Source organism: Equus asinus, chromosome 16, assembly GCF_041296235.1.
Source record: "Equus asinus isolate D_3611 breed Donkey chromosome 16, EquAss-T2T_v2, whole genome shotgun sequence".
NCBI classification, from domain to species: domain Eukaryota; kingdom Metazoa; phylum Chordata; class Mammalia; order Perissodactyla; family Equidae; genus Equus; species Equus asinus.
In genome coordinates this window covers 30,206,665-30,221,080 of record NC_091805.1, presented here as the reverse complement: position 1 = coordinate 30,221,080, position 14,416 = coordinate 30,206,665, and the positions used below count along the sequence as shown (strand labels likewise).

General features: G+C 43.4%; 1 protein-coding gene across 13 annotated transcripts in view; it reads right to left on the bottom strand.

Moving 5' to 3' along the window:
- Positions 1–14,416, bottom strand: part of SLC44A3 (solute carrier family 44 member 3) — an 80,732-nt gene that overhangs the window by 32,405 nt on the left and 33,911 nt on the right. For all 13 annotated transcript variants that reach the window (XM_044749607.2, XM_070486879.1, XM_070486876.1 and 10 more), the window contains one exon: positions 6,062–6,227. In XM_044749607.2, the coding sequence (XP_044605542.2) occupies positions 6,062–6,227 (166 nt within the window). The remainder of the gene's footprint in view (positions 1–6,061; positions 6,228–14,416) is intronic.

The window sequence follows — 14,416 nt, the reverse complement described above, 5'->3', positions numbered from 1 at the left end:
GGAAAAACAGCAGTTTTCTTCCTCCACTCTTAATTTTCTCTCCCTAAAGATAATATTTCAGCTGTTTCTTCTGGAACTCACCTCCACACTTCTAAATTATATGTTCTCACTGCTATTTCTTGATTCTTCGGCCTCAGCTACTGTCCACTGACATCCCACTACACAAGATGCAGGTTTAGTGCTCTTACTAAGGCCAAACTCCCCAATACACTCATTCTTCCATGCCCCATTCTTCATCTAATTGTACTGAAATGTTTAACGTTTTCTTTCCCCAGCTTTATTGAGATATGATTGACATATTACATTCTGTAGGTTTAAGGTGTACAATGTGTTGATTCGATACACTTACATATTGCAAAATGATCACCACCATGGCCTTAGCTAAACCTCCATCATGTCACGTAATTACTGTTTATTTTTTGTGATGAGAATATTTAAAATCTATTCTCTTCACAACTTTTAAGTATATAATACAGTCTTATTAATTGTAATCACCACGCTGTACATTAGATCCCCAGAACATACTCATCCTATAACTAGAAGTTTGTACCCTTCAACCAACATCTCCCCATTTCTCTTACCCCCCAGCCCCTGGTAACCACCACTCTACCCTGCTCCTATGAGTTCAGCTTTTTCAGACCCATAGATAACTGAGATCACACAGTATTTGTCTTTCTCTGTGTGTCTTATTTCACTTAGCATAATGCCCTAAAGGTCAATCCATGTTGTCACAATGGCAGGATTTCCTTCTTTCTTATGGCGAATAATATTCCATTGTGTGTGTGTGTGTGTGTGTGTGTGTGTGTGTGTGTGTATTCTTTTTTATTCATTCATCTGTTGACAGGCACTTAGATTGTTTCCATATCTTGGCTATTGTGAATAATGCTGCAGTAAACATGGGAGTGCAGATACCTGAGATCCTGTTCTCATTTCCTTTGTGTATATACATCCAGAAGTAAGATTGCTGGATCATACGGGAGTTCTATTTTTAATTTTTTCATGAACATCTACACTCTTTCCCATACCGGCTGTACCAATTTACATTCCCACTGATAGTACACAAGGGTTCCCTTTTTTCTACATCCTCTACAACACTTTTTTATCTCTTGTCTTTTTGATGATAGACGCCCTAACAGGAGTGAGGTGATATCTCATCGTGGTTTTGATTTGTATATCCCTGATGATTAGCGATGTCAAGCACATTTTCATGCACCAGTTGGCCATTTGGATGTCTTCTTTGGAAAAACAGCTATTCAGTTCCTCTGCCCATTTTTCTTTTCTTTTTTTTTTTTAGGAAGATCAGCTCTGAGCTAAAAATCTGCCACCAATCCTCCTCTTTTTCTAGGAAGACTGGCCCTCAGTTAACACCTGTGCCCATCTTCCTCTATTTTATATGTGGGATGCCTGCCAAGGCATGGCATCAAGCATGGTTTGATAAGCGGTGCATAGGTCCGCACCTGGGATCTGAACCGGCAAACCCCAGGCCGCCAAAGCAGAGTGCGTGGACTTAACTGCTGTGCCACCAGGTCAGCCCCTCTGCCCATTTTTTAATTGGATTTTCATTTTTTTGCTATTGAGTTGTATGAGTTCTTTATATATTTTGGATATTAACCCCTTATCAGATACCTGATTTACAAATGTTTTCTCCCATTCCGTAGGTTGCCTTTTCATTTTTGGATGGTTTCTTTTGCCGTGCAGAACCTTTTTAGTTTGATGTAGTCTCAGTTGTTAATGCTGCTTTTGGTTTTTTTGCTTGTGGTTTTGGTGTCATATTAAAAAAATTGTTGGCAAGACCAATGTCAAGGAGGTTTTCCCCTTTGTTTCTTCTAGGAGTTTTACAGTTTCAGTTCTTATGATTTAAGTCTTTGTAAGTTAATTTTTATGACCAGTATAAGATAGAGGTCTAATTTCATTCTTCTGCATGTAGTTATCCAGTTTGCCCAGCACCATTTACTGAAGAGACTAACCTTTCCCCTTGGAGTATTCTTGGCTCCCTTGTCAAATATTAGTTGATCGTATATGCAAGGGCTTATTTCTGGGCTCTCAACAGTGTTTCATTTATCTGTGTCTATTTTGATGTGAGGACCATACTGTTTTGATTACTATAGCTTTGGAGTATAGTTTGAAATCAGGAAGTGTGATGCTTCCAGCTTTGTTCTTTCTCAGGATTGCTTTGGCTATTTGGGGCCTTTTGTGATTCTATACAAATTTTAGGATTATTTTTTCTATTTTTGTGAAAAATGGCATTGGAGTTTTGAGAGGGATTGCACTGAATCTTTAGATGGCTTTGGATAGTATGGATATTTTAACATTATTAATTCTTCTGATCCATGAACCTGGGATATCTTTCCATTCGTTTGTGTCTTCTTCAATTTCATCAAAATCTTAGAAGTTTTGATCTTTCATCTCTTCGGTTAAATTTATTTCGAAGTATTTTACTGTTTCTAACACTATTGTGAATGGGACTGTTTTCTTGATTTCTTTTTCAGATACTTTGTTGTTAGTGTATAGAAATGCAACTGTTTTCTGCATGTTGATTTTATATCCTGAAACTTTACCAAATTCATTGGTTAGTTCTAAGAGATTTTTGGTGGCGTCTTTAGGGTTTTCTCTATCTAAGAATATATCATCTGCAAACAAAGACAATTTTGCTCCTTCCTCCCCAATTTGGATGGCTTTTATTTCTTTTTTCTTGCCTGATTGCTCTGCTGGAACTTCCAGAACTATGTGGAATAGGAGTGGTGAGAGTGGGCACTCTTGTCTTGTTCCTGATCTTAGAGGAAAAGCTTTCAACATCTCACCATTATGTTTTAGTTAATGTTTAATGTTCATATTATCAGTACATAAATAACATTCACAACTGATCCAAGTAGTGTACTCTGATTATATTTCCTCTCTTATACAACTTTTGGTTTTCCTGAAGTTAATAATCGTTTCACATTTGTTATTTGCTTGGTTTTCATGGGTTTCACTGAATGCTTTGCCAAAGTGTAAATCTTTTCTCTACATGTTCAAACACACCTGGTTTTCTTTTTTTTCTTGGAGACAACCCTCCTTTTGCCCACTGTCCTCCTGTTCCATCTTGGACTGTCTATTTTCTATACCTGCTGCATAACTACCACGCTTCCCTTCTTTTCTGTGGAGCCCATTTCCTGAATCTCATGTTTTCCTCCCTGGCTTACTCATTCACTTCAGTGGAGAACATCCTTCCTAAGGAAGAGTGGGGAGGGAATCTTTTAGAACACTGCAAGCCTGAATACAACTTTATTCTCCTTTACCCTTGACTGATGGTCAATAGGTAAAGAATTCTAGATAGGAAATAATCTTTCCTTAGAATTTTGACAGTCTTTTTCCACCTCTTCCACTGTGTTCAGAGTTGTTGTTGAAAGTCAGGTTTCACTCTAGTTCTTGATCCTTTGCCTGTGATCTGTTTTTCCTTCTAGAAGCTTCTGGAATCTTCTCTTTACTCATGTCCTCCAGCTCTTCTTTTTTCTCTATTCTCTGTTTCTAGAACTCATATTAGTCAGATGTTGAGTCTTCTAAATTTATCCTCTTTTTATCCTTTCTTATTTTCCATCTCTTTGTCTCTTTGCTCCACCTTCTGGAAGAGTTTTTTTTTTTTTTAGAGATTGGCACTTGTTGTCAATCTTTTTTTATTTTTCTTTTCTTCTTCTTCCCAAAGCCCCCCAGTACATAGTTGTATATTCTAGTTGTAGGTCCTTCTGCCTCTGCTATGTGGGATGCTGTCTCAGCATGGCTTGACGAGTGGTGCTAGGTCCATGCCCAGGATCCGAACCAGTAAACCGTGGGCCGCCGAAGCAGAGTGCATGAACTTAACCACTCGGCCATGGGGCTGGCTCCCTGGAAGAGTTCTCCAACTTTATATTTTAATTCTTCAATAGAAAATTTTCACTTTTACAGTAATATTTTTAATTACTAAGAGGTCTTTCTTGTTCTCTCACTATTCTCCTCCTCCACTTTTTTTGGTTCTTATTTTATGGATTCAGTATTTCTTTGTTCTCTCTGAGGATATTATAGTTCTTTTTTTTTTGTAGTTTTCTTCTGTTGCCTGCATTGTCTCTTTTTCTCTAAATTCCTTTTGTTTGTTTTGTTCATTTTGATTTCTTTCTTTCACTAGAGGCTTTCTTCAAATATTTAACCATCACTGGCTACCAGTTCACATTTAAGAGTGAGAGACTAAAGAGGAACTGGAAGCTCTATATTTGAGGGGCACTGTTTATTGACTGATGAATTTCACCGTCTGGTTCAGAATCAGGGAGTCAGGCCATTTCATTGGGGGACTCCCGTATGGCACTATGTATAGGTCTTTGGGTTATAAAATTTCTCCAAAGAAGAATCCTCTGACTTCCTGCCTAAGGGATATTAACCTGGCTGTTAACATTCTGGGAGCTGAGCCATGAAATGTGGATCAGTGGTGGGTCCTCACTATGCAGTATTTAGACTGTCATTTACTCCCTTTTCTTTCAGTCAGAGCCTCCCCTCCAGCCTCAGCTGTGCCAGACACCCCAAGTCCAGACCTTCTCTGGTTTACCTCTCCAGAGAGCAAGGCTCCCATCTTTTGCTGGTGTGGAGGAGGAGACCTGGGGCCTAACTGCTCCTTAGAAAAACTTTTAACTAATCCTTGGAAGTACATTTTACCTGTGAATTCCTGAGCCTCTCTAGGTTTTTGTGGCTCAAATCAGCCTGCATCTTATCATCACCTCCTCTCCCACTGCCCCCCCCACCAACCCCCACACAGGCCTTTTTAGCTCTCTCTAGTCTGCTCAAAGTCACCACTCACCCATCCTTTCTGTTGACATATCTTATCTGCTGTCATTGCCTCTGTTTGTCACTGGCCTTGTGTGTTTATGCCTTTTTCATTCTTTCATGATTTTGGGGTGGGAACTGGAGTGGGAGGAGGTGTTAGGAGATCCATTCACATGCTTCACTGGAAGTCCACACCCTCTCATTGAAAATGCTTTGGCTTTGTTATTCTAAGACAATAGAAAATCACTATTGTCAGACATCTGTTACTTGCTGGTCAATTTGGTTAGGATAATCTTTGCTCTCCTACTCAGGAGCAAGCAGCACATACCACCCACCTGGGGCCGCTCAGAGGTTCTCCACGCCATGGGCTACAGCCCTTCTGCAGCCCTCAGTCCTATGTCCTACAGAGTCTTTAATGATGGAGGCTCCCAAACAGCACCATTGTGTTAAAACCCACGGGCTCCTTATCCTCAGGAGGTAAGTGCTCATCAGCATGAGTCATCCCTGGTTGACTTTCTTTCCCCACAAACACTCATGTATATCTGCTCATTTGGTCTGAGAGGTTAGAGGAGGATGGGAAGGATCAGCCCTATCAGGAGTAAACTTCCTGTTCTGAGTCCAACCCTGTCATTGTCTTGGCTGAGCTCTTCTTGCCTGTGGTTTTATCAATGCTCCTTGGAATGTCTTACACACAAAAGGGGTAAAGAGTTGAGGGGTGAGTGTCCTCAATTATTTTGACGTTGTAATGGGGTGTAAACACTTAAATGATAATCATGGTGAACACAGAAGGTAGTAATTAATTCTCTAGTACTTGACTATATGAACACAAATTATATTTTATAGTTATATACAATTCCCTTAGGATTTAAAATTATTTTCCAAGAAGATGTTCTCCTCATTTCACATAGGATGAAATGAGGCTCACAGAACTTACTGAAGTGTGTTCCAAATAGACTAGTAATTTTTTTAAGTCTGAAATCAGTAAGAATGGATGTTTACAGAAGTCAACTCTTCCTTTAGGCTGTCTTTCAATGCTAAACAGTACGATTACTTCCCTGTTTGATTTCCTTCTGAATTTTTTTTTTAGTTTAAAGCAAAACAGCTTGGAAATGCAGCAAATTTAAGGTATAACATTTCTTTTCACTACCAAATGACCATTCCACCCAATTTTTAGCTTAGTCTTTCATTCTAGGCCACTGCTTTTAAGGGGTCATGGCAAAGCTCCAAAATATCTTTTGAGATGCACAACATGAAGCACACAGACAAACCAGCAGGAGTAACATGCTAGACCTACCTGTTGAAATAACAAGTAGCCACTGCCCCAGCTGTAGTCATCTGCTGGCACGCCAGGATGAATTCGCTGGTCCAGATGAGGCCAATCAAATGGTACCACCACATATACCGAATGCCAGAAAGAGGCTTGTACTCCACTTGGCCGCCTTCGATAACCTGGGCAGCTCCTAAAGTTTAAAACACAGACATGCTCTACACCAATGCTTCCCCAAGGGTGGAAGATGGTTCCACAGGCCATGCCTCTCGTGCCTGGCCTTTGGCATTACATGAAATACAGACACCAAAGCAGTTTGAAGCACCCACCATAATTTAAGATCTCCACAGCAAAAACTAAAAATTGAAACACACCTTTAATTTATGAGTAACATCAACAACAATAATTACAATGACTGATTGGTAAGCAATTGGCAAGGTATTTGCCCCATACTCTAATACCGATCCCACTTTGTAGATGTGAAAACTGAGGTTTGGAAGAGACAAGTAACTTTCGTAAAGTTTTGCTGCTCATGATTAGCGGAAGGAGAATACAAACCCAGACACACTGGACTCTAAAATGCCTGGATTTTCTACTAGACCACTTTGGGATGTGAACAAAAGTTGCTATGTTGATGAAACCACACAAAGCCATTAAGACTATGTTATAGAACCTTACTTTACCCCAACTTTAGCCATTCTAAAAGACAAAGATCTTCATTTCTTTCAAAGGGATTCATTGCAGATTTCAAGAACAAACTCTTCTAACACATTTAAAATGCCTGCTGGGCCTCAGGGTTAATCTTGGAGATTCAGATCTCAGCTTTACCTCTTCCTGGGTAGCCTGGGGCAAGCTACTTGGCCTCTTGGAGTTTCAGCATCCTTATCTCTAATACCCATTTCCTGGTGGTAATCTGAGTGACATTACCTGGTAAGTGCTTAACAGAGGGCCTGGAATAGCCCTCCATAAGTGACAACGATTATTATTATTAAATTTCAGGAGCACAATACTGTATTATACCAAGGCCAGCAAGGTAACCCCAGCAGTGCTCAGCCGTTCCCAAGGCTGTACCTTGCTTTACGCGCCCTCATCTAAAGAAGCCCTTGAATTAGCTCTGCAATTTAATTCAACTCCATTTGGATTTGGCAAATCCCAGCTGTGGGACTGTGCTTGATTTCTAGAAGGACTCTGCTAAATATTTTAAATAAGCTACTGTAAGTAAGAAGATAGGCACTTTGGTCTTCGGCGAAACCTACAACTTGAACAACATTTAAAGATAGTTTCAGATTCCTTTCATAGCTATAAATTGCTTTTAGGTTCATAATTCATATGTCTTTAGACATTCACAATAGAGTCTGTGCAAAGGAAGTAGGAGAAGATAATCATGCTTCCACAGATCAGGGCTGGGCTCAATTCCTTATGCTCTGTGTTCTGCTGAACAAGAGTCACATTGTGACAAACAGTGGAGCAGCTTGATGTACAGAGAGAAGTTAATATTTTAGTGAACACTGGGCGCATTCTGGCTTGGCGGCAATCTCTGTTTCAGGTAAGGCACTGATAAATGCTTATGTTTCTCCAAAATGGGTGTGTTTCAGAAAAGCATTCCCAACTCCAAAGGAGGTGACCCCTCACAACGAACAGGTGTGTTTGGGTAGATCAGGTCAGTGGAGACTTGGAGAACCACTCCCTGGAGGAGTAGAAGTGACAGGGGCTAGCCAACAAGCACTCTGCTGCTCCTGCAAGGTCTCCAAGTCCTGGGGACAGATTGCCGTTCTGCAAGATTAGATCTACATCTTCACAAATGCTTTGGGGCTGGAGAATGTTTTCACAGAGCAGGAGGGATGGTTTCCTCGACTGACAAAAGGCAAGTACAAAGGTCCTGCATTCTGAGGGGGACAGTCTCTCCTCGCTCTGCACGTTCACATGTATCCCTGCTCGGCACACTGATGGCAACAGCCGGCGAGTGGAGAGCGGCTGGATAAGTCAAGACCTGTGCAGGCCTTCAAACCGTTGGCATCCCCCAAAGCAGCAGAACCTGTGCGTTAGTTTTGACTGCTCACTTGCTTTTGGACATCTTTAGCAAAGCTGTCTTCTATTTGTTCTTCTGGTTCAGTTATACCAGGCTGTTTATAGACTTCCCTTTAGGACATGGTTTCTCAACCTCTCAACACACCAATTGGCATTGTGGACCAGATCATTCTTTGTCGGGGGTAGGGGGACTGTTCTGTGCACTGTAGGATGTTTAGCACCTTCCCCGGCCTCTACCTACTAGATGTGAGGGGCATCCCCCCTTCTCGCTTCCAGTTATGACAACCTAAAATGTCTCCATACATTGCCAAATGTCTCCTGGGGGACAAAACGGCTGCTTGAGAAACACTCCTTTAAGTAAACACTCTGAAGAACCAGGCGCTGGCGCTGGCTTCAGGAGGAAAGCCCAGGACTAGTCTATGGGTGGGGCAGGCGGGTTTATGCACACATGACTGCCCTCTTCTGGATGGCCGGGTTGGTGCAGGCAAGTGCCTCTCATTGAACGACCAGTCGCTTTGTCACTAAGGACTCTTACAATACAGCTACTACCATGTGTAGCTAACAGGTGTTAGCAGGAACTGGACTTCTACAGATAGATCCCAAGATATGATGGATCTCAGGGATGGTGGTGGAGAGGGCACTCAGCTGGGAGTGGACTTAGTTCCTGCCTCGGCTTTGACACAAGCGATCAGCACCTTGGGCCTCAGTTCTCTCATCGTAAAGACGAAGAGGGTAGACAGGATGAACCCTGGGGCAGTGGTTACAGGCTTGGGCTCAAGAGTCATACAGGCTGAGATTCACACCTCTGCATTGTCATCTAATGGTGACCCAACCTCGGGCAGGTTATGGGACACTGTAAAATCTGTTTCATTGTCTGTAATCTGAAGGTACCTACTTCTCACTCCCGGGGGGGATCCCATCCAGTCTCATGGCTCTAAATGTCATACATGTAGCTGTTATGAGGATCAAGTGGGTATGGCACTTTGAATAGTAAGTACAATGTAGGGTTAGCTATAATTGAGATATAGGTAGATATGATTCCAGTTCTGAAATTAACAAATATCTATTAAGCATCTACTGCATGCTAGATTATACTGGATGTTAGCTATTAGGGGAAGAAAATGAGAGAAGCAAACGAAAAATCAGAAGAAAGATACCATCTGAGCGACTATCAGGAACTCACACGTTGCTATGTTAGTCTATTCATCTCCCCTTCTGGACTGTTTATAATTTCTCCTCCGACCTCTGAGAGCTGCTTCCCCATCCTCACTCTCAGTCGATGACCTTACTTCCGGTTTCTCTGAGAAAATTGAAGCAATCAGAAAACCTCTGCTAGAGCTTACCCACTACATCTACTCGCCATCGGCAGGTTTCCATAGCCCACCCCCTGCCTCCCCCTCCCTCCTGATAGGATAAACTGTCCATGATCTTAAGGCCAATCTCTCCACTAGATCCTACTTCTCACCTACTTGAAGATACCTCCTCAATTCTCTCCCTCTTTCTTGCTTCATCAAAACAGTCCCTCTACTGAAACATTTTTAATCATCTCACATCTTTAAAAAAATCTACTCTTGACTCTTTCCTCCTCCAGCTGCCTTTCCATTTCTCTGTTCCTCTTTATGATCCAATTCTCAAGATTTTCTCTACTTACTCTTTCCAATTCTTTTTCTCCCATTTTTCTCTTAAACCCACTCCAATCCGGATCCACTCCCCATCACCTCTCTGAAACTGTTTTGTGTCACCTCCATGTTGCAAACTTCAGTGGTCAATCTTTAGCCCTTATCTTTCTTAGCAGCACTGGACCATTCACATCTCCTCGAAACCTTTACCCAGATTCCAGGACAGCACGCTTTCTCCCCTCCTGCCCACTGGTGGCTCCCTTTCAGTTTCCTTCCTTATTCTTCCTCATCTCCAGGACTTCTTAACACTGAAGTGCCCCAGAGCACAGGCCTTAGATTTCTTCTCTCTCTGCACTCATTCTAACCTCATGGTTTTAAATACTACTTACATGCTCCCAGATTCCCAAATGTAGATCTCTACCTGGGATTTCTCCAGAAACTTCAGACTCCAACAGCTAACTCTTTACTTCATATTTCCATCTGGCTTCCTTAAAGACATGCCAAATACACAACCAAAAGCGGATTTCTGATCTCCCCCTAAAATGCTCCACTCAAAGTCTTGCTCCATTTCCATGGGTGGCAACCCTATCTTCCAGTTGCTCAAGCCAAAAACCTCAGTACCATCCCTGACTCCTCTTTCTTTCAGACCCCTCATTGACTATATCAGGAAATCCTTCAGACTAGATGCAGAATCCAATATGTCACACCATGTCCACCATTACGACCTCTCCTAAGCCACCGTCATCTCCTCCCTGGATCACTGCTATTCATATGTAGGTCAGATCACGTCACTATTCTGCTTAAAACACTGTGATGACTTCCCATCTTAGATTAGAATCAAAATTCCTATAAAGGCCTACAGGGCCCCAGAATCAGGCCCTCTGCTCTCTGACCCCCTCCTGAACCATGCCCTCCTTCAACCATGCCACTCTGGCTGAACGGGCCTCCTCACTGTGCCCCCAGACCTCTGCCTATGGCTGTTCCCTTTGCTGAGAGCATTTTCCCTTCCCTTATACAGCCTCATGGCTCTGCCCTAACCTCCTTCAAATCTTTGCTCATGTACCACCTTCTCAATGAGGCCATCCCCGGTCACCAAATTTAAAATTGCACCCCTCCCTTAAGCCTTTCCGGTTCCTGTTCTCTGCTTTATCTTTCTCCATACCACTTGCCAACTTTTAATGTTCTATGAAATTCGCTTACGTATTTTATTTAATGCCTATCTCCCTCTAGCTTCCAAACCAGAAGGATTTATCTCCAGCCTCTATAACAGGGTCTGAGACAGTAAATGTTCAATAAGCAATTGTTGAATGAATGACTAAATGAATGAACAGCCAACCTTCCTCAAGTAATATATCCTATCATAGAGATTTGAGACAATTTTCTGGAGATCTTCCTAGAGTTATCAGTATAACCTGGAGGAAATTCATCCTGCAGCTAACTGTAAATCTAGATATTATAAGCAAGCTTTAAAGTACTTCAAAAGACTGAAGTGATACTAATCATCAATATAAATGGCAGTTTCTCAAAGAAGGCAGTCCAGCTGGTTGGGATAATTTCCCAAAGAAAGTAGGCCCAACTTGGAAGGGCTCAAATTTCTAGCACATTCTGTGTACTTGCTCTCTTCCAGCAAATTGGCTTAAATGTCCTGCTGGACCCCCAGCCCACTAATAGCAATCCTGCTTGTACCTCCCACTGGCTCAGCTTCTGCTCTGACAGCATGAGGATCAGAGAAAAGGAGAAGAAAAATCTCACTGACATAGAGCCTGCAATTTACCAAATTCTTTTAATGTATTCATCTCATTTCATACTCACAACACTGATGTGAATTCACACGGATTCAGCACACACTTTCTGATCCCATTCAGGGCCTGTGCACTGAGCTAAGAGACACAGAGAGAAAAAGACATGGTCGCTGCCCTCAAGATGTTTGTACTCTAGTGGGACGACAACACACAAGTCATTGTCTTGCATTATTGTTCTTCACAGGACTTACCACCATGACATATAATATATTTACTTATTTATTCCCTCATTCCCCACTTACGAGTGCCTTTGTCCTGCTCATTGCTGTATCTCCCATACCCAGGGCACATAGTAGACTTGCAACGAACATTTGTTGAAAGAATGAAGAGCATAAAAAATGCAAGGAAAATGAAGAAGAAACATCTGTGTGCCTGGGGAATTTATAGGAGATTTTCTAAGAAATATAATACTCAAATCTTGAAGAATGACTAGATTTCCAAGTAGTTTGGGGTAGGGAGTTGGGGTATCATTGGGGAAGAGGAGAAGGCTCTAGACGAAGATCACAGCAGGTGAAGGGCACAGAGATGTCCGTGGAGACCGTTTTCCTTTGTACCTTCCCAAAGGGACCGTGACCTTCTGAAAAGCAGGAGCTGTTTCAAATCGCTCCTGTGCAATCTCCCTTCACTCGGTTCCTAGGACCGGGCTGGGCCACTAGCAGGCTTTTGTACAATAACTTTGAATATCTTCTAGATCTCTGATAATTTAAAAAAAAGACTATTTTCTTTTGAACTGTGTTCTCAAATGTGCCAGGCAGAGCAAAGAATAAACCACTAAGCTGAAGCTAGTTCTTGATTTTCCCTAGTCGAAATTAATTCCTAAAATTAGGAACATATATGGTCCTTTACTTGCAAAGCAAAGCTCTGATTCCATCTCAGCCTCCTAACGTCCCTGTGAGGCAGCCTGGGGAAAGCAGCATTTTTCCATTGCAAACATGGGAAAAGGGAAGAGCAGAGGATTAACATACAAGGAAGGCCAGAGCCAGCCTGGATCCCGGGTCCCTTGATGGGAAATCCTCTGTCCGATCCTGCTGCCTCCTTTCCAAGCACGGCCCTTTGCCTGTCCCAAGCATGCTGAGGCATCCCTGTGTTACCTCTTCTAAGCGCGGCAGAGACTGTGAGGGAAAACTCCCCCTCAATGGGCCTCTTCCTTTATTCAGACTCTGGGGCCTCCAGACCATGTTAATGACAACTGGGGGAATCAGCTCATGTGGGCTCTTTCCAACCTGCCAACTGCACCTGCTGGATCCCCAAGGTTATTACAGTTTTCATTTTTCTCCACTGGATTTTAGTAGTCACTGTCACGTTGCTGGTAGCAGACAAGTCCCAACCGACCAATAAATGTCATTGCTGGGGGCATTGATATGCTCTGCTGAAATAATCCCCAAACAGGCCAGAATTTGGTAAGTAGTTAAAAGACTGATCAACTGTCACTAGAGAAATATAGCTCATCCAGGCAAAAATGATCAATCTAAGTTCACTTTTCCTGTATTTTCTTTTCTTTTTTATAGATCAAAAGAATCATTCATTCAACTGTCTGACAAAATTGAAAACTCACAAGTGTTTACCTACTGAAGACACTCCACAACATTGGGCATGGACTGAAGAGGGAGTCTGAGGGGGGGTGAACAAGACAATCAGGCATGTGTGCCGTCTCTCACCACCCAGCTCACCTGGCATCTTTGCTCGAGCTGTGAGAGCAGCTCAGAGTCTCTCACAAGTGTAGCTGGGGCATCTTCTGAAGATCAAAGGGATGCAGCTGCTGACCTGCCCAGGCCCAGAGCTGTTGCTTTGGCACTGGGTGAAAAGGCCTTTGAAAACAAAGGGAGCTCTGTGCACCTGGATCAGCCCACAGGTGAGTGGAAAGGAGAGGCAGGTGGCCTGAGGGGACGCCAGACTGGTCTTATGATGCCCTACCCCAGGGAGGAGCGACGGCAGTCACTCTGTGTAATACCTTCCCTCCCAGAAAGTCTAATATCAACCCTAACGTCATCCATACCACAATAGGTCCTGGCACCCAGCTTGCTTTCCCGCCCATTGACTCCTCTCACTCTTGCTTGTTTGCTCCTTGCACTGATAGAGAACTGCCACACTTTAATACATGACCCTCTGAAGCAGCTATAGACCGAGTGCCACCTTTGGCCCTAGAGAAGAGCCTGCTTGTCTCCCTGCCCCTCTTGCTCTCAATCCTGGGGCTGGGGCTCTTGAATTCCCCCTGGGCCCTGGGCCTATGGTGGGGACTGACGGGGCACCATGCTAGCAGCTCACCCCCAGTCAGCCGTGGGGCTTCTTCCTCTCTGACTGCAGCCCCAGCTCTCAACCTGGCTCTCTTCCTGTCCCCTGTGACTGAGTCCTCTCCTGTGTTTGGTCGTGACACCATTAAATGCCCTTTTGTCTCTTTCTGTATTTTCTGATCTTCTGGCAACTTCTAGCCCATCTTCTGAGAAGCCTTCCCTGACTCACAAAGTGGGTTGGAACCTCGTTCTGGTGCTCTCAAGGCTCCCCAAATTTCTCCAAGGTGACGTTCGTCAACTCTGCTGTGAGCACGTGCTTAATTCTCAGTCCATCCTGTTTGGCTCTAAGTGCTATGGGGAGAGACCACCCCTCACCCCTGGTGCCTTCCCAAGGCCTCAGCCCCACAGAACTCACCTAACATCCGTGAATCAAAGAACGAATGGAAGAATGTGCCCTGCTCTAAAGCATTGAGGGTTTAACCACAGAACCAGTTTCCTTCAGCCAGACTCATAGGCCCCAGAAGCTGGAGGAGGAAGCTCCTTCTCTGGTCCTGAGCCATATTTCCCAAGACCTCAACCTTCCTCTGGTGATTCTTCGGGGCAAGGGCTCAAGTACCACAGCCCAGCACCCCATGCGCTCTACCCTGCCACTTCCTGCCACTTGTCACTCCCAGCCTGCTCTGGCTTCAACCTCTGGCCCTG